This window comes from Ovis canadensis, chromosome 2 (genome assembly GCF_042477335.2).
Source record: "Ovis canadensis isolate MfBH-ARS-UI-01 breed Bighorn chromosome 2, ARS-UI_OviCan_v2, whole genome shotgun sequence".
Taxonomy (NCBI): domain Eukaryota; kingdom Metazoa; phylum Chordata; class Mammalia; order Artiodactyla; family Bovidae; genus Ovis; species Ovis canadensis.
In genome coordinates this window covers 232,403,862-232,428,772 of record NC_091246.1, presented here as the reverse complement: position 1 = coordinate 232,428,772, position 24,911 = coordinate 232,403,862, and the positions used below count along the sequence as shown (strand labels likewise).

The 24,911-nt window shown below is 39.3% G+C and overlaps 1 protein-coding gene across 6 annotated transcripts in view; it reads left to right on the top strand.

The window, feature by feature from the left end:
* The window catches only part of DOCK10 (dedicator of cytokinesis 10), a 310,443-nt gene that overhangs the window by 196,096 nt on the left and 89,436 nt on the right, over positions 1–24,911 (top strand). For all 6 annotated transcript variants that reach the window (XM_069574684.1, XM_069574681.1, XM_069574682.1 and 3 more), the window contains 7 exons: positions 4,751–4,934; positions 6,370–6,455; positions 6,730–6,813; positions 6,933–7,088; positions 17,736–17,957; positions 18,145–18,267; positions 20,551–20,633. In XM_069574684.1, coding sequence (XP_069430785.1) covers positions 4,751–4,934; positions 6,370–6,455; positions 6,730–6,813; positions 6,933–7,088; positions 17,736–17,957; positions 18,145–18,267; positions 20,551–20,633 — 938 coding nt within the window. The remainder of the gene's footprint in view (positions 1–4,750; positions 4,935–6,369; positions 6,456–6,729; positions 6,814–6,932; positions 7,089–17,735; positions 17,958–18,144; positions 18,268–20,550; positions 20,634–24,911) is intronic.

Below are 24,911 nucleotides of genomic sequence, written 5' to 3'. Positions count from 1 at the left end.
GTGGATTGTAGCCACCAATACCAGTAACCTGAATTTGATGTTGTGTGACTCTTCTCCTGTTTCTGCAAAATTCTGTAAAAGATGCTAGCAACAGAACAGATACCATGGCATATTTTGCTTGGATAACTCCCTTCAATATTCCATCCTCCATTGGCTTTAGTGGTTTCATTGGAGTATCTATTTCAAAGCTTTTCTAGGTGAGCAGTGTGAAAAGCAATCCGTTTGCCACAACTCATTAAGCTCATCGGATGGCATTAGAACATATTTCCAGTTTCCTTTTATTTATGAAGCCATGTAGATAGACTGTGGTGAGCTTGAATGAACAAAGAACCTGCATCAGTCACCAGGGATACTGATTTCAGGAAAATTTGAGGAGTGAGAAGAAGAATACGATTACTTCTTGATTATCATTTTAATGACTTAACATTGCATTTCACGGTTATTAAAATGTCCCATTGGTTTTCTACTTCTGGTCCTTTTTTTTTTTTTTTAGCTGTTTTATATGCCATTATCTTGAAGATTACAGAGGGTGAGATAGAAAACCACTTAAGGCATCTTAATCTTCCCCAGCATAAGCTTCTCTGCACTGAAAGTAGTTCTCTTTCACTCCAAGGAGAAAAAGATAATTTGGCTTTTGAGAGAAGTTGTGAATAGAATATTTATTTCATTTATAAATATCCCTTTTTGAGAAACAAGGGCTTTTATATTTTGCTCAGACTTTTTAAAATATGTAATATTGTTGACGTTGTCAGCCATATTTAATTCACATACAGAAGGCAATTTAGAAAATCAATTTTTGTAATTTTTTATTAGTTCTTTGACATCTCCATTTGAAAGCAAGTTGCAGCTCAATCCACTTTTAATTTGGACCTAATACAAGCATTTTCCATGGCTTTGCATCTACCCTTCCCCATTATTTACAGCATCAGATTAGTCAAGCAGATTCTTTCATTTGTTTGTTTTCAAGAGTGATTTAAAGATGCAGACTGAGATTTGTTTGCATTCTGCTACACTCAGCTACTTTAGATCTGCTTTGAGCACTTCTATTTCTTTCCTGAGTGTCTATTCTGTTCCCTTGGTGTTTTGAAGGTATGATATTGTCATGGGAAGCATTCTGTCTTTTATTCCTGCTCTCAGCCAACTGTCTTTGCCCTTAGACCCTCTCTGTCAGTGCAGGTCACAGGCGGTTTTCTGGACCTCCTTCTTCAGCACCGGGGGAAGTGTGTGGGAGGGTGTGTGAAGGAGTCTGGCCCTCCCTCTTGAGGAGAGCATAGCTTCCAAGAATTTGCATTCTTAAAGAAACTACCCAGATGTTTGCTTTGCATAGGAAATGTTGGGGCCACTGCCTTTCCAGCCACCACCCCCCCCAATTCTGTTTACACTGAAGCCAAAATGGTCTCAAAAAGCTGGGTGTGGATTACATAAGTTTATGCATTTGTCAAAAGCATGATTTGTGTATTTCACTCTATATAAATTTAACTTTAGTAAAGGAATTTATACAAATATATGTATATACATATAAAACTGTGGCATTTTACTAGTTGAAGTTATCCTTTCTGTATTCTCACAGAACACAGAGGGTTCTGTAAGAATAGTAGTATTTTCATGTTGCAATTCTCATGCTGCAATAACAATCCTGGTCTCAAAAAAGAATGTCTGTACCTTGATTTTTATTCCTTTACTTCAGTACATTCATACAGAAGTTAAGCACATTTATCTTCCAATTTCAAATTTGGATGATGAATTGGTTAACACCTGTCTCCCCTGTCTGGGCAGAGACCTTGTCTGTTTTTGCCCAGCACAAAATACAAATCCAATAGAACCTCTTTAAAAGTGAACACTATCACAGCACTGAGGATAACTAGTCACCTTCTGCCCTGGGCTCATGGGCTATTGAAAATGCCAGTCTGCAAGGGAATCCTTACAGGGCAAAGAAATAATAATAATTGACAATAATGGGAAAGTATGAATATGAGCAAAGCACTTGTCCTTGGCAGAGTCTAGAAAGTGCCACTTGAGCTGTGAAACCCCACAGTGAGGATCACAGTTAGTTTTTTAGCTAATTCCTTTTTCTCCTTCAATCCCTAAATTTTTCTTTTCCTGAGGCTTGTATGTTGCCCCAATGTCTACTTTCAGAAACCAGCACCCCCAGGCATGGCTGCCCCTTTCGAGTGTGATAATTCCCAGCAGGTGGCAAAGAAGAACAGTAGCCAATGAACATCTTCCTTGTGCTGGCTTGTCTCAGGGGGTATTTAAGTATAAAGGAAGTACTTCCTGTCTCCAACACTCACTGTCCATGTATTCCAAACAGGTTTTCATTTGTCTCCCCAAGCCTCAGTGTTTTCATATGCTGAATGGAATGATAACAGTGTCTCTCATAGAGTTGTTATGAGATTTAAATAAAAATGATGACTGTAAAATCCTCAGCACAGTGCCAGATACCTAGCCAGCAAATGTTTAATAAGTGTCATGTTAGTAGTAGTAATCATGCTATTGTGGCAGTTGAAAGCTATTTTGGGAAGTTCTCAGAGCATCCCAAAGGAAGAGAAGATTACCAGAAGTATATTAAAGATTATTCTCTTTTGCCTTCAAGAAACAGCAGTCTTGTTCTCAGAAAGAGTTTATACCTTGATGTTTAAGTTGTACCCCCACGCTATAGTGACACTCTCATCTTTGATTTCTACTCTTATTTGCATTTTACTTACTTTAATTGTATAGAGTCTTGCTTTACTACAGCTGTGAGTGCTCTTAGGCTTTAGAACAGTGTGGGTAAGAATTGAGTACTTGTATCAGAGTTACCTGGGAGTGATTTGAGGATGGAATATCTTCATGAATTCTTTCAACCACCCCAGGTTACATAACTTTAGTTATCATTGGGAGAAGTTTCTACTTTGCCTTTATATTTCTAATCTCATGGCAGAAATGTATATAAACTGCTATAATAATCTGCTTTTGTATTCCCACTACCTTAATTGTGCTTCAGTACTCTTGCCTGGAAAACCCCATGGACGGAGGAGCCTGGTAGGCTGCAGTCCATGGGATCGCTAAGAGTCGGGCACGACTTAAGCGACTTCACTTTCACTTTTGACTTTCATGCATTGGAGAAGGAAATGGCAGCCCACTCCAGTGTTCTTGCCTGGAGAATCCCAGGGACAGAGGAGCCTAGTGGGCTGCCGTCTATGGGGTCGCACAGAGTCGGACAAGACTGAAGCGACTTAGCAGCAGCAGCAGCAGATCTTTAAACAGCTCACTTCTTTTCATAGATTTCACCTTCTGTGAAAGTCTAATCTAAGGTAGTTACTCATCGAATCAGACCACTTTAATTCTCTGCACAACAGAGAATCTCTGTTTTTCATTTGTTATTTTATTTCTTCAGTTGTTCATTCATTCCCAAGGATTGGAACCTCTCCCATCCCATTCATAATAAATAATTGTTTTGAAAGCACTGTTGAATCCTTCTGTGTGATGGCACTGTGATAGGATATAGTGGTGCTCCAGCTCTCATGAAGGCAGTTGTAAGGGAGGAATGTGCTGTGCAAACAAACAAATGAAAGTGAATAAGCGTGTAATCCCAAATTTTTGTGCATACCCTGGGGGACAAGAACCTTGTCTTAACTGGGGAATTGAGAAAGTTTCATTGAGCAAGGATAATTTTAGTTCAGATCTGAAGAGTGAATACAAGTCACCTAAGTGTGTAAAAGGCAAACATAGTGTTATGTGTGTAAATACATACCTGGTGAGTGGGATGGGAGGGTTGTTTCAGGCCTTTATGGCAGCAACAAAGTCTATGAGTCTATGATGGGAGCACATCCAGCAAACTAGAACAAAACTGCATGGGTTGGTCACAAAATGCAAGTAGAGATGTCAAGTAAGACAAAAGTCTGGAAGTTGATGAAGAAGCCAGAGGCAGAGAAAGGAAGTGGGAACCCCTGGCATGTGGATGTCATTTAAAGTCATTGGACTGGATAAGGAAGAAAAGAATCTAAAGCAGAGCTGAGGTTAGCATGGCAAGTCACAAAGTAAGGATGAGCCAGTAGAGGTGACTGTGAAAAGTGGTGGCCATTCAGGAGGAAAGAAAACTGAAATAGAGTGTAGTCATGGAAACCAGAGAGATGGGTTTCATGAAGGAGGAAGTAGCCACTGTGTCAATTCTGCTGAAAGGTCAACAAAGATTGTATAGTCCTTAGGGTAGTACAGCAACGTAGTTTGTTGGTGACCTTGGCAAGTGCAGCCTCTGGGATATGATGGGATCAAAACTGCAACTGGACTGAATTGTGGACAGAACACAAGATGAGAAAGTGAAGGTAGCAACTCAAAAACTGTTTAAAGAAGCTTAGAATATACTTCCCCCATGCCTGAAGATGAAATGTTTGTGTCTACATGCTCACCCCATCAACAAAAACCTTAAAATACCTCTTTGTCCAAAAATCCTTGAAAGAAACCTAATAAAATAATTCTTGTAGATGCAAATGTGGTGTGCTCAGTCATGCCTAGCTCTTTGTGATCCCATGGATTATAGCCCTCCAGGCCTCTCCCCACCCAGGGATCAAATCTATGTCTCTCATGTCTACTTCATTGGCAGGCAGATTCTTTGCCACCACCTGGGAAGCCCCAAATAATTCTTACCCATCTAAACTTTTGTCTGTTTGGGAAAATCTCTTTGATGTTACCTCCTTGTGTGGAAAACCCCACACAAAAATATCTCTCACTCTCTAAGACCTAGTTGGTATTTTTTCTTTTTATGCTGCAGAATAACAGACTAAGAAAATATGCCTTTGAATTGAAAATGAATGACCTGACATATTTTGTGTTGGCCGCTGAGACGGAGTCAGATATGGACGAATGGATCCACACCCTCAACCGAATCCTGCAGATCAGTCCTGAGGGGCCCCCTCAGGGCAGGAGGAGTGCAGAGCTCACGGATCTGGGGCTGGGTGAGCACACTACCTGCCTCCCTTGCCAGCTGTGACCTGTGCATTTGGTTCATTTTAGCTGCTAATAACCCTGGTAGCTGTCAGGTCTAGCTCATCCAACCCTGAGCTATTTGCTCCAGGAAATCACCCCCAGACCTTTACTTTTACTGAATAGTGGGGGTCACCTTATAGAGGTATGATTTTTAAGTTGACTAGCAGTGATTTGAGGCCAACATCCAGCAAATGATATTGGGAATCATTGATCAGCAATATTTTAAAAAATGACCATGTCTAATGGGATGTTAGAGGGGATTCTGTGTTTTATTGATCCCATTAAATTTAATTAATGAACATTACTGTGTAATGACAAATATGCATCCTTTCCTAATAGTTGAAAAGCATCTTTCATGTGTGCTTTTGACCCCATGGAGATAAGGCAAGTTGCGAAAGTTCCATAAATTTTGCGTGAGATCAGAGATTTTTATAAAATGAAAAATTATTCTTCTTCCCATCCCAGTTCTTTCATCAGACTCTAATCCATTCTAGGCAAAGGGAAGAGACCAAGAGAAAGGGGGAAAAATGGTGAAAAGAAGAGGAAGAAAACAGGTTTATATTAATAGTCATGTGGAAGACAGGTTTATTCTCAGACTCAGTCACTCTTCCCAAAGGAAAACTGTTCTAAGACATTTTGCACAATACCATGGGACATTAAAACCAGAAAGTCTTTATTTTTTTAGTTAATGTATTTATTTGACTGCATTGAGTATTAGTTATGACACTGAAACTTAGTTGCCCTGGGGCATGTGGGATCTTAGTTCCCCTACCAGGGATTGAGCCCACATCCTCTGCATTGGAAGGAGGATTTTTAATCACTGAACCACCAGGGAGGTCCCCCAAAGAGTCTTTAAGTTCTGGTAGCCTATCATGTACAAGAGCCATGGGATAGGGAAGAATAAAATTAGTGTTGATTTTAACACCTGCTATAGACTGTAGTAGGTGTTTTACACTCATGATTTACTTAATAATCATCAACTAGAATATTAATATTTACAGATTCCTAGAGAGTTACTAAAGCTAGAATGTAGGTTTTATGTTGATGGCCTGAGAGAATTATCAAAAATATTTTCATATGTAAGAAAGCTTTAGTATACATTGATGAAGTGAGACAAGACAACCCCAAGTATAAATGTAGTATTGTAAGGGTTCAGAGTTCTTATGGGCACAGGATGGTGTCATGAAGAGTGTCCCAAAATGATCACCAGGACATCCTATTTCCAGGCCCAGTTTTTCCAACTATATGGGAGGACTAGAGCCAGGGCACAGTGAAGGTATCTTCTCACCAGTGTCCATCCTTCATCACTCTTGAGTCTACCCCAGTTTCCATATGTCACAGGCTTGAAAAATGAGTGATTCATGAGGATTATTTAATGACCTGGTCTTGATGTATCTTTTCAAGATTCCCTGGATAATGCTGTAACTTGTGAAAGCACACCGGAGGAAGCTGATTCTTCAGAAAACAGCCTGCACCCAGACTTCACGAAAGTAATAAAGCTGACATTTTTCTGTGCAAAGAAACTCGAATTACTTATTACTTATCGCTTTCATGGAAAAAATGTAAATGCTTTCTTTTAAGATTTAGACTAAGAAACACAACAGCCAGAAAACAAAAAGCATGTTTCTGTAAGATTGCAGAGTGTTGATAAATGATATTAAAACAGTGTTAATACTAAGGGACTGTTTCTTGGCCATATGTATGGGGCTGGGCTGTAGGTTTGCAGCTAAGTAGAAACTAAGAACTAACACTTTTTCTCTGTAGTACCTCACAGAAACTGAAGAGACTGTCAAAGCAACTCGAAACATGGAGAGGCTAAATCTGTTCTCACTGGATCCAGATATAGATGTAAGTCAGAATTCTCTTTAAGCAGATGTGAACTTGACTTGTACAGTTGCGGTTTATAATTTAGAAGCTCTTTTCTTATGATGGGTGTGTGTTGAGTAAAACTTTCCAAACTTTTTTAGAGCTTGAAACTTCAGAAAAAAGACCTTTTAGAACCCGAGTTTGTGATCAAACCATTTGAAGAGAAGGCCACCAAGAGAATCATGATCATTTGTAAAGCTCTCAACTTAAATCTTCAGGGATGTGTGACAGAGAATGAAAATGATCCGATAACAAATGTAAGTTTCTTTTCTGATACATCCTGTACCCTCAGCCAGCATCACACCACCCTCGTTAAAATCTTTTCTATTCCTGATGATTCCAGGAACTGAGTTCACACCCTCTATTGTACCAAGGAATATGATTGACAGCATTTTTCCACTTGACTAAAGTGCACAAGTTCTGAAGTAGAATTGTCAATTATACTGCCACAAAATTTCCCTTTTAACTTACAGAAGGAGCAACAAAAGGACTCTGCTTTATGGTTCTTTCCATTAAATCAGCCCAATAGTTCAGAGTTTCCAGATATACTGTTTGTATCTTCCTGGTGGAACTTGATGGCTTTTAAATCCACACTTTTATTTTAATGTTCATATGTTAATTTTAATGTATATTAGAGAAAATTAATAGTGAACAAATTAACACTGTGATTTCATAGCTACTACTGCTTACAACAAGGCTAAATAGTGAGTCAAGTAGAATAATATATAAATATTAAATAAATAATACATGTAAATGGTAGGGGAAAAAGGCGCTTCACTGATATTTGGGAAACAGCACTGTACTCATTAAATCAATAACAATTCCTCTTCTTACTAAATGGGCTCTCTTGAGAGTTCATTTTTAGTATTCTAGGGGACATTCTATACCAATTGTGAATGTATGGGTGGGAAGGGCACATTTTGTTAGCATAAATATCATCAAAGGTTGAACTATAAAGTAAGAAAGAAAAAGTACTCAATCTTAACATCAGAAATCCTTGTTAATATATTGGCATGTCCCTTTTCATTCTTTTTTAATGCTTTCTGTTCTTATTTCTAATAAATCATCCTTTAATTGTCATCTTTCACCTTAAAGAACTTATTTCCAAATCCATGATACAAGCCGCATCTGCTTTTAGAAGGTAGAAACAGTATGACATTTTTCTGCAAATTGTATACACAATCCGTATACCTCTCTATTTGTAACGTAGTAGAATAAGCCTTGTTAGTTTGACGGTGAGTAGCAGGCAAATGGGTGAACCCTTTCAGAAAGACTGTAACCTGCTTCCCTTGGGTCTTCAAGTACCTTAATGTTTCTCTGAGCCTCCTTCTTCCTGTTCCAGTAGCAGGGTAATGGTGTGTGCTGTGGACCTCAGGTTTAATGAGGAGAATTTGTAAATATGATGCATGGAAGATATTGATGTTTTCAATGTTACCTATGAGATTCTTGTTGACAAATGAGCTAAAACTGAAATGTATTTCCAGTAAGAATCTTCCCCCCAAAAGAAGTTTCTTCATATTTTATAAACTGTAACTTGCCCTAGGTATGTGACAGAGTGAAAGTAGTTAAAGTTGCATTTATTCATTCTCCAGCAAATACTTCATTCAGTGCACCTAATGGAGCTAGACTTGTTCTAGTTCAGTTCAGTTCACTCGCTCAGTCGTGTCCGACTATCTGTGACCTCATGGACTGCAGCACGCCAGGCCTCCCTGCCATCACCAGCTCCCGGAGTTTACTCAAGCTCATTTCAATCAAGTTGGTGATGCCATCCAACCATCTCATCCTCTGTCGACCCCTTCTCCTCCCGCCTTCAGTTTTTCCAAGCATCAGGGTCTTTTGCGTTAAGTCAGTTCCTCACATCAGGAGGCCAGAGTATTGGAGTTTCAGCTTCAGCATCAGTCCTTCCAATGAACACTTAGGGCTGATCTCCTTTAGGATGGACTGATTGGATCTCCTTGAAGTCCATGGGAATCTCAAGAATCTTCTCCAACACCATAGTTTAAGCATCAATTCTTCGGCGCTCAATTTTCTTTATAGTCCAGCTCTTACATCCATACATGACTACTGGAAAAACCATAGCCTTGACTAGATGGACCTTTGTTAGCAAAGTAATGTCTCTGCTTTGCAATATGCTGTCTAGGTTGGTCATAGCTTTTCTTCCAAGGACTCTTTGCAACCCCATGGACTATACAGTCCATGGAGTTCTCCAGGCCAGAATACTGGAGTGGGTCGCTTTTTCCCCTCTCCAGCAGATCTCCCCAGCCCAGGAATCGAACCAGGGTCTCCTGCATTGCAGGCAGATTCTTTACCAACTGAGCTATCAGGCAAGCCGCAGACTTGTTCTAAGTACTGGAGAAACAGCAGGGAACAAGATGAACAAGGTCCCTAGCCTCTTGAAGATTAGAATCTTTGGGAAAAGACCGAAGTAAATAAGGAAACAAATGAATTAACTAGAAACTTGCACACTGTGCAGAGTTCTTTAAAGTAAATCAATATATAGAGATATGATCCAGAATAACCGAGAGGAGAGCTACTGAGGATAAGATGCCCGCAGGAGGCCTCTCTGAGAGGGTGACATGTGAACAGAGACCAAGGTTGAGAAAGGGAAGACATCAGGTCAGGGCAAAAGGTTCCAGGCAGAAGAAAGAACAAGTGTGAAGTTCCCTGAGACTGGTAACCTTGGCAGATCCTAGGAACTGAAGGGAAATAGTAAAGGGAAGGGCAGACCAAGAGGGGGTGGGAGAAACAGCGCAGAGTAGGAGTAGATAGGGTCTTCTACACTGTGGTGAAGAGTCCAGATTTATCCTTAGTGTAATCGGAGGCTCTCCTAGGGTTTGAAGCACTTTAAAATGGTTTGATCTAATTCTAATTCTTAATTCTAATTTAAGAATTTGTGTTCTTAAAACATCCCGTCAGAGGAATGGACTGAAAGAAATGAGGCGATCACGGAAAACAGAAGTTTATTACTACAGTTCACAGAGTGGCTTGCTCTAGGACTGGCAAAGAGGAAGGAGAGGAATGGATGGGTTTGACTGACATTTTGTAAATTGAATTGACAGATTTTTTGGATATGTGGGGTATACAGGATAAGGAGAAGAGAAATCTCAAGGATGAGTCTCTAGTTTTTGCTTTAGACCCTTATATGCATAGGGGTATCCTTACTAGGAGGACAAGACTAGAGGAAGAGCAGATTTGGGGGATACAGGCCAAAAAGTACATTATGGCCATGTGAAGCTTAATTGGCCTACTCAATATCCAAATCAAGATGTCCATTAGGCAGATTCAAACACATGTTTAGAACTCAAGGGAATGGCATGAACAGAGATATAAATCTGAAAGGTTAGTCCAGGCAGTGACATACAGGGAATCATGTAGAAATCTTTGTGTATGTAAAAAATATTAAATGGATGAATATTGAAGTAACCACAGAAAACTCAGAAGGAATGGTCATTGATGTAGGGATAAACCAGGAAAGACTGACTCATGAGGCCAAGAAAGAAAGAGTCAGCTGTGTGGAATGGTGCTAAGAAGCTGAGTAACATGAAGCCAGAGAAAAGCATGGTAGATGTGGCCACATGGAAGATGACTATAGCAGGAAAAATGTTCCTTTATGTGAAAGTGTTAGGAGTATTCGGAACATATTTTCACTTGGGATTTAAAAAAATAAAGTAAAAAAAAACTAGAAACTTCGTCTTGAAACTATTTAGAAATATCAGGAAAATTTAACCTAAATCATAATATCCCTTAATCATTTTATTAAATAAAAATGAATTCTTTTTTGACCAAATACATCCTTCTTGTTGTTGTTTAGTTGCTAAGTCATGTCTGACTCTTCTGCAACCCCATGGACTGTAGCCCACCGGGCTCCTCTGTCCATGGGATTTCCCAGACAATAATGCTGGAGTGAGTTGCCATTTCCTTCTCCACGGGATCTTTCCAACTCAGGGATCAAACCCAAGTCTCTTGCATTGGCAGGCAGGTTCTTTACTGCTAAGCCACCAGGGAAGCCAAAGTACATCCTTAAGTGTGATTAAAAACTCAAATTTAGAAACAAACATCAAAGAGAATGGGCTTTCTTTCCAGTGCCAGGGGCATGCGACTCCCTCCACGTGGATTCCTGTGTGTGCGTGTGAAGTCATATCAGTCATGTCCGATTCTTTGAGACCCTATGGACTGTAGCTCTCAAAGCTCCTCTGTCCATGGGATTCTCCAGGCAAGAATACTGGAGTGGGTTGCCATTTCCTTCTCCGGGGGATCTTCCCAACCCAGGGATCAAACCCACGTCTCTTTAGTCTTGTGCATTAGAGGGCAGGTTCTTTACCACTAGCGCCACCTGGGGAGCCTGTTGGATTCCCATCTTTATATTAAAGCCCATATTCAGAAGCTAAACATTTGTATTTGGCTCAGTCTTGGGCAAGAGAATATGTCCAATTCAAAGAGCAGCTTTTGGGAGCCCTTTCGTGTCTGTCAGGCCAAAGGGATAAGTTGTTTTCAAGTGTTCTGTATGTCTGTATCATTTTTAATTAATTTTGTAATTGATACAAATGTTAAAACAAAAACTAAGAAAATACTTTTAAGAATAGTTTCAAAGTGCTTATAAACAATGTAAAAAACTGATAAAACAGGCTCATCTGGACTCAACTTCAATTTTATATGTAATGGTGTTGTTTTAAAAAATCTTTTTGCGATTATTCAATGACACTCATTTATTCATGTTGCTATTTTTAAACTCATTGTTTTTAACTCAGCGAACATGCTTTTAAACTAATTGAAATGTTTCTCCAAGTTGCTGAAGAGCCAACAACAATGCAGTTGCATTTAATGAATGAGCTTTTAAAAAGACTCCCCAAAAGAACTTTTTCATGATGAGGAAACAATACTTGACAGCATATAATTTTTCAGTCAGTCAATTGAAAACCGACTTCAAGTTGACGGCTTTAAGAGTATAAAATATTTCTTTGAAAATAGAAATTGATCCAAAAATCTGAACTAATGAAGCTGCTTTACAGCAGAAGTACATTTAGAATTTCATGTTCTTAAATTTTTTTAAAGAAAAATACAGAATTTTAAGCAAGAAACCTATGATGATTTGTTGGGCTTTGTAGGTGCTTTACTAAACAAATATTTATTTATTTATTTATTTATTTTTTTTTTAATTTTTAGTTTTTTATTTTTTAAATTTTAAAATCTTTAATTCTTACATGCATTCCCAAACATGACCCCCCCTCCCACCTCCCTCCCCAGAACATCTTTCTGGGTCATCCCCATAAAAACCAGTGATTCAAAAAGTAAGATGTGACATTTAAGTTGAAAAGATGAATTAGAAGAAATAAGTGAATCACCATATGAGCTTTATTTTTGATTGATTATCAAAGTAGGTAATTTATTTCCATTAACAAAGCAGAAGTGAAAATCAAAAGGAGGCAATCTGCAAAATAATAATAAGGATTTTTTTCTGTGACCTTCAATGTGTTTTGGGTTCCTACCTGAATTATTTCATTTAATTTTGTATTTTTCAACTCTTGGCAGACTACCAGTACCACAAACCAAGAGTTTTTCTAAATTAAATTGGTAAAATATGAAACTTTTACATTTTGTCTTATTTTTTTTAATTTGTTGAATTTTATATTATATGTATAATTCTAACAGCAAGGGATCTGCCAGATATTGCTAATTTTAAGGAATTAAACTAATACCCTTATTATAAGCTAGCCATATTCCTGCATTTCAAAGAACACAAGATACTTGTTAAACATTCAGCAAAATTGATGACATGAGTGAATCTGTATAGTGATAAACTTACTCACAATGTGTTTTCTATATATAACCTACCTATCCACAGAATATTGGCGGATGAAAGGCATCAGTTCAAGATTAAGTAGCATAAGCAAAACTTTAAAAACTTTTTATAAGTATATACATTTTAAAAAGTCTATAGTTAATTACATATGCATGTATTTACATATGTATATATAATTACCCATGTGTATATTATACATATATCTGTGAATATAATTACATATCTATATTTCTGTCCTATTTAAATTCTATTGCATTTGACATTTTTCTAGTTGAAAATTATTTCTTTATTAAATCTTTCTTCTTCAGTGTCTGTGATACTCGGGCAGCATTAAACAATTTTGTCAACTTGTTTTAAAAAATCCCTCTCCACTCCCCAGTCTTCTTTGTAAACTGGTTTTCCCTCTCCCATCTCTGTCCCATGCATGTTCATATTTCCTAGGATGCCATTCTGCCATTTCCTAGGATTTTCTCTTTTTTTCATTTCATGCTTGAATAGGAACCCACACACCCAAATCTTTCATTTTCTACTCTCCAGCCCAATTTCCTTGACTGAGCTCAACACTCATATACCCCACTGCTCCTGGAATGTGCTGCAAATGACTTTCTGTGCTGAAGAATTCATCTTTGTATCTTCATCCTATACATTAGTGAATAGCATTGTCATTCACTTAATTTCTATGGTCCCAAACCTGAGAATTTTCTTTAATTCACGGCCCTGTGAACCATCTCTCCAGCCAACCAACACACACACACACATGCAATGCGTTTCCGAGGCTTCTAGATGTCCCTCCCTAATGTTTCTCAAGTGTATTTTCTACAAACACATCCTACTGTGCTTCCACTCTGATCTCACTCTAAACCTGTGTTGTTTCATGTCTTTGTGACTTTGCCCATGTCACTCCACTTACTGGAAGCCCTTATAAACTCCTCTTTACCAAACTTCTACTTCTTTACTCAGATAAGAAACTCTTCCTTCCCTTTCCATCTTCCTTTACCTTCTCATTTTCCCTTTAGTCATATCTTCCTCTTCCTTCCTAGCATGGTAGCAAGAGGTCGAGAGGGCAGTCACACTGAGGCTTGGAGCTGAGTGAGCCCAAGAACCCCAGATGATTCGGGGGAGAAAGCCACATGGAGACTGAGAGGTGCCACGCCCTTGGACTTGTCGGGAAGTGGGGCACTGTGCAAGGTAGTACAGAGGAGGCAGCGAGAGAAGATGCTACTATGATTGGGAGAGGGTTACTTTGAAACCAAAAGTAAACTGATTGAAGAAATAAGTAATTATTGATGAGTCAAGTTTTTCACTACTGGAAGAAATCTTTACAAATATGAAAAAGGGAAAGCTTAGAAAGAACTTCTGAGGATCTTGATTGGAAATGGAGCTACAGCATGAACCCATGAGTTCTTTGCAAATATTCACATACAGATAGTGATAAAGAAATCATTGTTAACACAAGCTCATGTGCCTGAAGCACAATGAGGCCGAACAAACTGAAACATAAGAGTCTGGAGCAGAGAGAGGTTATTGCAAGGCCATGCAAGGAAACAGGTTGGCTCGTGCCCTAAAAAGCCTTTAGCTCTGCAAAAGGTTTCAGCAAAACATTTTTAAAGGGAAGATGACGCAGGCATCTGAGGGTGTGATCAGCTTGTGAACAGTTCTCTGATTGGCTGATGGTGACGTAGCAGGGTCCTGTTGCAGGGGTTAACGTTATTCATCCTTAGGCTCAAGGAGGCCTGGGGCTATGTGCTCCTGGTCATCAGGTAGTTCTTCCTTGTTTTTTTTTTTTTTTTTTTTTTGCGGGGGGGGCCGGGGGGCTGCGGGGGGAGGAAGGGTGGATTTCATATCTGCAGAAGAACTCAGGAAATCTGCATGAAATACTGTTATCTAGGGTTTCCCAGGCGGCTCAGTGATAGAAGAATCCTGACTCCACCTGCCAGTGCAGAAGATACCGGTTTGATCTCTGGGTCAGGAAGATCCTTGGAGAAAGAAAGTGAAGTCGCTCAGTCATGTCCAACTCTTTGCAACCCCATGGACTGTAGCCTGCCAGGCTCCCCCATCCATGGGATTTTCCAGGCAAGAATACTGGAATGCGTTGCCATTTCCTTCTCCAGGGGAATCTTCCCGACCGAGGTATTGAACCCGGGTCTCCTCCATTGTAGGCACATGCTTTGCCATCTGAGCCACCAGAGAAGGCCGTGACGAAGGAAATGGCAACTTACTCCAATGTTCTTCCTAGGAAATCCCATGGACAGAGAAACCTGACGGGCTACAATCCGTGGGGTCACAAAGAGTTGGACACGACTGAGTGACTAAATAACAACTATTAATATTATCTAGGTACTTCCAAGAGGTGCTAAAGCAAAGGATATGGGGGAAGGCCTGTCCTGGGAAGGCCCCATGGGGTCTGCTCAGTTACAATTGTAGCTGTGAATATTGTGTGCATGTATGTATATGTGTGTGTGTCCCAGAAACAGTGAGCCTAACAAGCACCCAGATCTTGATTTCAAAGTGTCACCCTCACTCACAGGAACCAAGGGTCTTTGGAGGAATGGCTGGGGCATGAAGAGTAAGGATGAACCTGAAAAACCTTGTTGGGTACAGAAAGAGGTACTCCAAAAACGATGAAGACCTGCCATAGAGACATAGGAGCTACACTGAAGGGTGTACCTCTAGCCAAATCTAGGACAACTTGAGTATCACTCTAAATAATGATAGTAAGCGATGGAAATTTACTGAATAAAATAACAATCTGTGAGTCTATATACATACATATGTGTGTGTGTATTATATGATTTTATACAAATATTATATTTTGCATATTATATGTAAAATACATAATAAACTTCCAGTGCAGGAGGCACAAGTTTAATCCCTGGTCAAGAAACTAAGATCCATATGACTCATGACTCAACCAAAATAAAGAAAGAAGTAAGGAAAAATATATTTAATGACTATATAACATATGTAATATATAGTATTATGTATTGCATATAACATAAATAGAAATATTATACTATATAAATAGTAATAATAGCTTACAGTGAATGGTGTCAGATTTGTGATCTCCAAAGATTTAATTTCAGGAACAGGGACCAGGCTTGATCACTCAAGAGCTTTTGTGTAGCAGAGTTTTATTAAAGTATGAAAAAGGGACAGAGAAAGCCTCTGACATGGACATCAGAAGGTGGACAGAGAGTGTCCCCCTCACTAGTCTAAGTGAGGGAATTATAACTTTTTTAGTTAGTTATTACAATAAATCAAAAAAATGCCTCAAGGTTGTAAAGATCTTACTAGACACACTCCCATAATTTACATTTTAAGAAGACAGGATTAGAACTAAAAATAGAAAGATTTTACCGGACCCACTCCCATAATGTATACATTCGAAGATATCAGGATTAGTCAGAAGGTTTTCAGAAAGAATGCTCAAACTACCACACAATTGTACTCATATGACATGCTAGTAAAGTAATGTTCAAAATTCTCCAAGCCAGGCTTCAACAGTACGTGAACCATGAACTTCCTGATGTTCAAGCTGGTTTTAGAAAAGGCAGAGAAACCAGAGATCAAATTGCCAACATCCATTGGATCATCGAAAAAGCAAGAGAGTTCCAGAAAAAACATCTATTTCTGCTTTATTGACTATGCCAAAGCCTTTGACTGTGTGGATCACAATAAACTGTGGAAAATTCTGAAAGAGATGGGAATACCAGACCACCTGACCTGCCTCTTGAGAAATCTGTATGCAGGTCAGGAAGCAACAGTTAGAACTGGACATGGAACAATGGACTGGTTCCAAATCAGGAAAGGATTACGTCAAGGCTGTATTGTCACCTTGTCACCGTGTTTATTTAACTTATATGCAGAGTACATCATGAGAAACTCTGGGCTGGATGAAGCACAAGCTGGAATCAAGATTGCCAGGAGAAATATCAAGAACCTCAGATATGCGGATGATGCCACCCTTATGGCAGAAAGTGAAGAAGAACTAAAGAGCCTCTTGATGAAAGTGAAAGAGAAGAGTGAAAAATTTGGCTTAAAACTCAACATTCAGAAAACAAAGATCATGGCATCTGGTCCCATCACTTCATGGCAAATAGATGGGGAAACAGTGACAGACTTTATTTTCTTGGGCTCCAAAATCACTGAAGATGGTGACAGCAGCCATGAAATTAAAAGATGCTTACTCCTTGGAAGAAAAGCTATGACCAACCTAGACAGCATATTAAAAAGCAGAAACATTACTTTGCCAACAAAGGTCCATCTAGTCAAAGCTATGGTTTTTCCAGTAGTCATGTATGGATGTGAGAGTTGGACTATAAAGAAAGCTGAGCATGAAGAATTGATGCTTTTGAAGTGTGGTGTTGGAGAAGACTCTTGAGAGTCCCTTGGACTGCAAGGAGACCCAACCAGTCCATCCTAAAGATCAGTCCTGGGTGTTCATTGGAAAGACTGATGCTGAAGCTGAAACTCCAATGCTTTGGCCACCTGATGGCAAGAACTGACTCATTGGAAAAGACCCTGATGCTGGGAAAGATTGAAGGCGGGAGGAAAAGGGGTCAACAGAGGATGAGATGGTTGGATAGCATCACTCACTCAATGGACATGAGTTTGAGTAAACTCTGGGAGTTGGTGATGGACAGGGAAGCCTGGCACACTGCAGTCCATGAGGTTGCAAAGAGTTGGACATGACTGAGGGACTGTACTGAACTGCACTCACAGAAGGGAGAAACTGTCCTCAAGCAGGATACATTGTTCTTATATAATCCTTAGTACAGAGTTTAAACTGAGTTGTTTGTTGTGTAATCATCAGTTCTTGGCTTAAAGAAAAACACATTTTATGTGACTAAGACTAAGGAATGTAGAGAAAATAAAAGACATTTGTCCTTTCCTCCTCCTTGAGAATTCTAGACCCCTATCTCCTCCTTGAGAGCCCCAGAGCCCTCTCTCCTCCTCGGGGACCCCAGACTTCTTATCAACCTGCCTAGTAATTGACTCTCTCAGTAGTATTTTATCTATTGTGTCATTAAATACTGTACTAAAGAGGCTATTGTCTGTGTAATGGTTTTATATCAAAACCACCAATTCTTTCTTCTTCCCGCAGATTGAGCCTTTTTTTGTGAGTGTGGCACTTTATGACCTCAGAGACAGCAGGAAGATTTCTGCCGACTTCCATGTGGATCTAAACCACACTGCTGTCAGGCAGATGATCTTAGGGGCGTCCGTGGCTGTGGAAAATGGAAACATAGACACTGTCACTCCCAGACAATCAGGAGAACCTCACATCAAGGGATTTCCAGAAGAATGGCTAAAATGTCCAAAGCAGGTTGCACTTCTGTTTATCTCTCATAGGAGGGAAGATGTTTTTTCCATTGTTCTTACCAATAAATTACATAAGATGAACAGTTTTCCAAATAAAAAAATCCCCTAAAGTTGTACTGTAAAAGTAGACTTTTGTATATGTCTTCATTGTGGTTTCCTAGATGCTTATTATTTGTTTTCTTTGTATACAGGCTATATTTTCTATAAGCAATCCACACTCGGAAATTGTTTTCGTGGCCAAAATTGAAAAAGTACTGATGGGAAACATTGCAAGTGGTGCTGAACCTTATATTAAAAATCCAGACTCCAACAAGGTAATGCATAATCTTTTAATGAATTATTTCAGTTACTTTCAAGAAATAAAAATCACACTGCTGATAGGTTACGGTGAACAATGTCAGATTCCTGATCTCCAAAGATTCAGCTTCTGGACCAGGGGCCAGGTTTGATCACTCAAGAGCTTTTGTGTAGCAGAGTTTTATTAAACTATTGAAAGGGACAGAGAAAGCCTCTGACATAGGCATGACAGAGAGTGCCCCCCTCGCTAGTCTTAGCAAGGGAATTATATACTTTTTCAATTGGTTATTACAATAAATCAAAAGAATGTCTCCAGGTTGTAAAAATTTTCCAGACCCGCTCCCACAATTACATTTTAAGATGACAGGATTAGAATTTAAGAATAGAAAGATCTTACCAGACCCACTCCCATAATACACATTTTAAGATACCAGAATTAGTCAGAGAAGAGAAGGCGATGGCACCCCACTCCAGTACTCTTGCCTGGACAATCCCATGGATGGAGGAGCCTGGTAGGCTGTGGTCCATGGGGTCGCAAAGAGTCGGACACGACTGAGCGTCTTCACTTTCACTTTTCACTTTCATGCATTGGAGAAGGAAATGGCAACCCACTCCAGTGTTCTTGCCAGGAGAATCCCAGGGAGGGGGGAGCCTGGTGGGCTGCCGTCTATGGGGTCACACAGAGTTGGACACGACTGAAGTGACTTAGCAGTAGCAGCAGCAGGATTAGTCAGAAGGTTTTCAGGAAGGAGAAACTGTCCTCAAGCAGGATACATTATTGTTAATCCTTAGTACAGAATTTAAACTGAGTTGTTTGTTGTGTAATCATCTTAAAGAAAAAAAAAAAAGGTTTTATGTGACTAAGACTAAAGAATGTAAAGAAAAAAAAAAAAAAAGACATTTGTCCTTTTCTCCTCTTGAGGATTCCAGACCCCTATCTCCTCCTCGAGAGCCCCAGACCCCTTTCTGCTCCTCCGGGACACCGGACTTATCAACCTGCCCAGGAATTGACTTTCTCACTGCCTTGATGAGTCATCAAGTTTGATAAATATAAGTCTTGAAATAGTCCCTTATTAGTGAAATGAGTATCCAGTTGGAAATTTTTGAAGTGTATAGTCTCATCTTATGTTTTTTGATACAGTAATTGTAATTGAGAATCTATTGGTGAAAATAAATTTATGAGGATAAAATTTTAACTCCCAAGGACCAAAGTGTTAACAATAATGAAAAGTTAGGATTAATCTGACTGGAAACAAGGAAATACAGTTTACTAAGACATCAGCAATGCTTATGCAGAGCTAAGTAAAAAAGTAAAATAATTGTTTACCAAGTTATGATAATAGCTAAATGAAGAAAGAGGAAAGAAAATGCCATAAGTTCCTTAAATGGTGGGACTACAGGACATTGTTTCTGCTTTCTCTTTTCAATCACTGCATTTTTAAAATAATTGAATGTTATTATTTTAATAGAAAATAAATAGAAAAAGTTTTTATTATCCACCCAAAGATGTATATTGGAAAATAATGTGTAATAATTGAATTTGAGGGTGTGTGACAGTTTAGGACCATGTCTAACATATTTATGAGAGAGTGCTTTAAAACCCAGCCTGCCACCTATTTTTGTAAATAAAGTTTTATTGAAACACATTTACACTGATTCATTTAAGATTATCTTTGGCTGCTTTCCTACTGTGGTGACAGAGCTAAGAAGCTGAGACAGACTACATGGCCCGCAGATCCCTATATATTTACCATGTGACTCTTGACAGAACAGATTTGCTGACTGCTGTCATAACAAAAAGAAATATAGGGCAAACCGTGAATGTAAATTTGATAACTCTTTCCATTCAATATTTTAAGGTCTCTTATGTCAGGAAAAAGAAAGGGGGGGGTGAAGTTGGTGTTCCAAGATAAGATGTTTTCTGCATTTAAAATTTCTAAACTAAGAAGAGAGACTTCCCTGGTGATCCAGTGGTCAATACTCTGCGCTTCCAAAGCAGGGGGCACTGGTTCGATCTCTGGTCAGGGAACTAAGATCCCACATGCCACGTGGGATGGCCGAGAAGTAAAAAAGGAATAAAGAGAGGATGTTTAAAAACTAATTAAAGAAAGAAAAACCTTATGCAATAATTTGAACACAGATGGCATCATTTCACTCTTTATAGGGTAGAATCTCTGGGCCAGTAAAGCAGGATTTCACTGATTTTCAATGTAAGATAACACAGAAAAGTATTTATTCCCATTTTACATGGACTGTTTCTATAGTGATGTTCTAAACAATGTCTCTATTTACTTCCTTAGTATGCACAAAAGATACTGAAATCCAACAGGCAGTTCTGCAGCAAGTTGGGGAAATACCGCATGCCGTTTGCTTGGGCAGTGAGGTAGGTTGACAGTTGCAACCAACAGAATAGAAATGCATTTATAATCTACATTGAAAGCTTCAGTTTTGAACATGTCTGTGTTACCTGTTATTTTTAACATGCCAACACCTAGAAGAATGCCAATGTGTTCATCTTCATAAATAAATACCTGGAGTTCCCTAGAAACATGTGTTTTACAGTTTAGCAAGTCAGCTCATAATAGACTGGGACCATGACACGGGTGCATTGTATGTATGGTATCCAATGGTCATAACATCTGTATTATATAAAATTCAGATGGAAGCACCATGATTTCTTATGCAGCTACATGTTTCCATCTATGCAGAAAACACAGGTCTATATATGGATGGTCACATGAAGCTATCAGATCAATCCCTGAAACTCTCTGATTTTGGTACTTATTAGTGTAGCCACATTTATCAGTACCAGTTGACTCTCTGAGCAGAATGCTGAGTTATGTGGACAGTAATGGTGGAGTCACCCACCTGGGTATATAACCTCTGCATAAAGAACAAAAATTGCCTTTCAGATCTTTTTAAACACCAATTACTATTGTCTCTCTCTGTCTTCTTGTGTCTTCGCTGCTGCTGCTGCTAAGTCGCTTCAGCCATGTCCGACTCTGTGCAACCGCATAGACGGCAGCCCACCAGGCTCCTCTGTCCCTGGGATTCTCCAGGCAAGAACACTGGAGTGGGTTGCCATTTCCTTCTCCAGTGCATGAAAGTGAAAAGTGAAAGTGAAATCACTCAGTTGTGTCCTACTCTTAGCAACCCCATGGACTGCAGCCTACCAGGCTCCTCCATCCATGGGATTTTCCAGGCAAGAGTACTGGAGTGGGGTGCCGTTGCCTTCTCTGTCTGTGTCTTTATCAGTACTTAATTTCTTAGAGGAAGAAGAGCCTGGCATAGACATGGAAAAAGGTCAACAGTGTACAAACTGAATGAACTAATAAGGATTAATTAGTGTTACCAAAAAAGAACACCTATTGGGTATACATTTGAATATTGATTACACCCCAATGCAAAGAACTTTAAAATACAGGAGAAAGGGGGAACTGGTTAGTTATGCCATTTTCAGGTCTTACAGTATCCAGTGAGGTGAAGAACCAGAGTACACTCACCAATATCTTTCATAACTTTGATACTGGTATTGAAAGTTGGAGATAGTCCTTAGATACAAGGAGGAGAAATGTGGAAATCTGGGGCAGCAGTAATCAAGGTAAACTCATGTAGTCTGTAGGAATTAGTTTGCCCTAAGGCAACCCTCTAAGGAGAAAGAGACAAATGTGGTCCAGACCAGGAGCCATTTATAGACTATAACTTTGAGTTAGTCTCCTTTCTGAGTCTCAGGGTCTCCATCTACAGAATGAAGCTGACAACACCTGCCTTGTGAACAGTAATGCAATCGTAAGCACAAAGGCAGCTGTCATAATGCACATCATAAATATCATTTTATCTCCTTTAGTGTCTCTCCCCATTCTGTTTGAAAAAAGATGCTATTTAGGAATGCTGAACCCTTTATAATGAACTTAATTCTTTTTATTCCTCATAAGCTTCAAGAAAAAGGATAACTAAGATGCAGAGAACAAAAGTATAGACACCAAGAGTGGAAAGGGAGGTCGGGATGAATTGGGAGATTGGGATTGACATATAGACATTATTGATACTATGTATAAAGTAGATCACTAATGTGAACCTACTGTATAGCACAGGGAACTCTACTCAGTGCTCTGAGGTGAACTAAAAAGGCAGGAAATTAAAAAAAAGAGGGGATATATGTGTACATATAGCTGATGCACTTTGCTGTACAGTAGAAACTAACATAACATTGCAAAGCAACTATAATCCAATAAAAATTAATTTTAAAAACAGGAAAAAAAGAAAAAGGATGACTAGTTATAATTTTGGAGCAGGAAATGGCAACCCAATCCAGTACTCTTGCCTGGAAAATCCCATGCACGGAGGAGCCTGGTAGGCTACAGTCCATGGGGTCACGAAGAGTTGGGCACGACTGAGCGACTTCACTTTCACTTTTCACTTTCCTGCATTGGAGAAGGAAATGGCAACCCACTCCAGTGTTCTTGCCTGGAGAATCCCAGGGACGGGGGAGCCTGGTGGGCTGCCGTCTATGGGGTCGCATAGAGTCGGACACGACTGAAGCGACTTAGCAGCAGCAGTTATAATTTAGAAGCCAAACTTTTTCATGTTAATAAGTATTGTCATTTCCCACAGGATACTCAGTTTGGGCAAGTCGAAGGGCAAAGGCAGGCTGTCCTTTTGCAAGGTGAAATACTCCAATGTAGCAAAATTATAATAGTGAACACATGTTCTTTTTAAGTATTGAGAATTATCCTGAGCATTGTTATAAATAGATATTTCAGAGCTAGAGCTGGATTCTAAGTCTCAACTCTATTTACCAGCCAAGTGAATTTAGACAAGAATCTACAGTCTCTGTTTACCTAGGTTTTCTTGAATATACAGAAGAGAGGTGTCAATACCTAATTTACTATTTCAGGGATCAGCAAGTACAACTATGTAATCAATAAAAGATAGCCATTATTAGAAGTCACTAATCTAATATGATTATTAAAAGTCCTGGGACTTTCCTGGCAGTACAGCAGTTAGGACTCTGCACTTCCACTGCAGGGGGACCAGGTTCAATTCCTGGTTAGGGAGCTAAAACCCCACGTGCTGCTTGGCATGGCCAAAAATAAGTAAAATAAAACAGACAAAATCCACAAGCAGATAATTCCAGAAAAAGAGTTGCAGAAGGACCCTGAACATGTGAGATGTCCATTATAATAAGAGACAAGAAAATTCTAAAATAAAAAATTTTTTACATAAAAGTCTGTATAAAGATCGTATCCACCCCCAGCAAGTCTTTTCAGGTCAGTTTTGGACCGTGAATAATAATGTGGGAGAAAGAAGTGAAAGAATTGCCCATTATTGAAAGAAACTGAGCAGTTAGGAAAAGCAGTAAGAATCCCAATTTGAAGTTGTCTGGTCAGATGTGCTGGAGGAAAGATAGATGAAGTTTCTAGGGAGGTTGGTGATATTACCAACTATTGAAGTATTTATATCTAGGACAGGAAAGCCAACAAAACCACAAGTTCACGCCGCATGAATGCCTGATCAGTGGTTTGGTCGTAGGTTAGGAAATACCACCAAATACACCACCAATGTGTATGTATAAGTATAGATTTACATTTACAGAAATCTCTCTAGCAACTGAGAAAAATGGTTAGAAGTGTAGGTCTCAAGATTTCCTGTTAGACCACTTGGGAAAGTGTTATTTAGGGGCTTCCCTGGTGGCTCATATGGTAAAGAGTCTGCCTACCAGTGCAGGAGACCCAGGTTCAATCCCTGGATTGGGAAGATCCCCCGGAGAAGGAAATGGCAACCCAGCCCAGTACTCTTGCCTGGAGAATTCCATAGACAGAGAAACCTGGCAGGCTACAGAACACTTGAGAAAATCTAACCACAAAAACAAGTACAAGATACAACCAAAGAAGATTTTAATTTTCCCTTCACAGTGTAGAAACTGCTTCAAATAAATTGTTAATCAAGTCAGGGGAGGGCTCCTTGATACTCAGGTCATTTTGACATGAGCTAGCCTGCTGTCTTATTTGAATACCCTATTGATACTGCAGGTTCTCTGACTCCTTTTCCTTTCCATTAGATTTTCTTGATTGCAGCTTGTCTCATGATATAGCTCTGAGTGTACTCTAAAATCTTTTGGCCCTTAAAATCAATTGCCGCTAAGAAGCCTAAAGTTGACAATAAGCTTATAAAGTCATAATATTTCTGCCCAGATGCAAGCATCCCACCAGCTGCAAGACACACATATTCATCACTGTGAACATTTTATCTAGGGCTAATTTGGTACATGTTCTTATTTTTGGCACCAGCTGCAGTGCCATTTTATAGTAAAAAAGATTATATTGAGAGTAGGTAAAGAGAACACATTCAGACGGCTACAAGCAATGAGTGTTGTTCACTCATTGATTCAGGAGAAAGTCAACCTTTACAAATGTGCCTTCTGTTAAATCAAACTCTTTCCACCCATGTAAGGCTCAGAGTTATGTGGGCCTAAATCCAGGACAAGAATCTGTTTTTAAACTTTTTAAACTTTAAACTTTCGATTTTGTATTGGGCTGTAGCTAATTGACAATATTATGTTAGTCTCAGGTGAATGGCAAAGGGACTCAACCATTCATATACATGTATCCATTCTCCCCAAACCCCCTTCCTATCCAGGCTGGCACATAACATTGAGCAG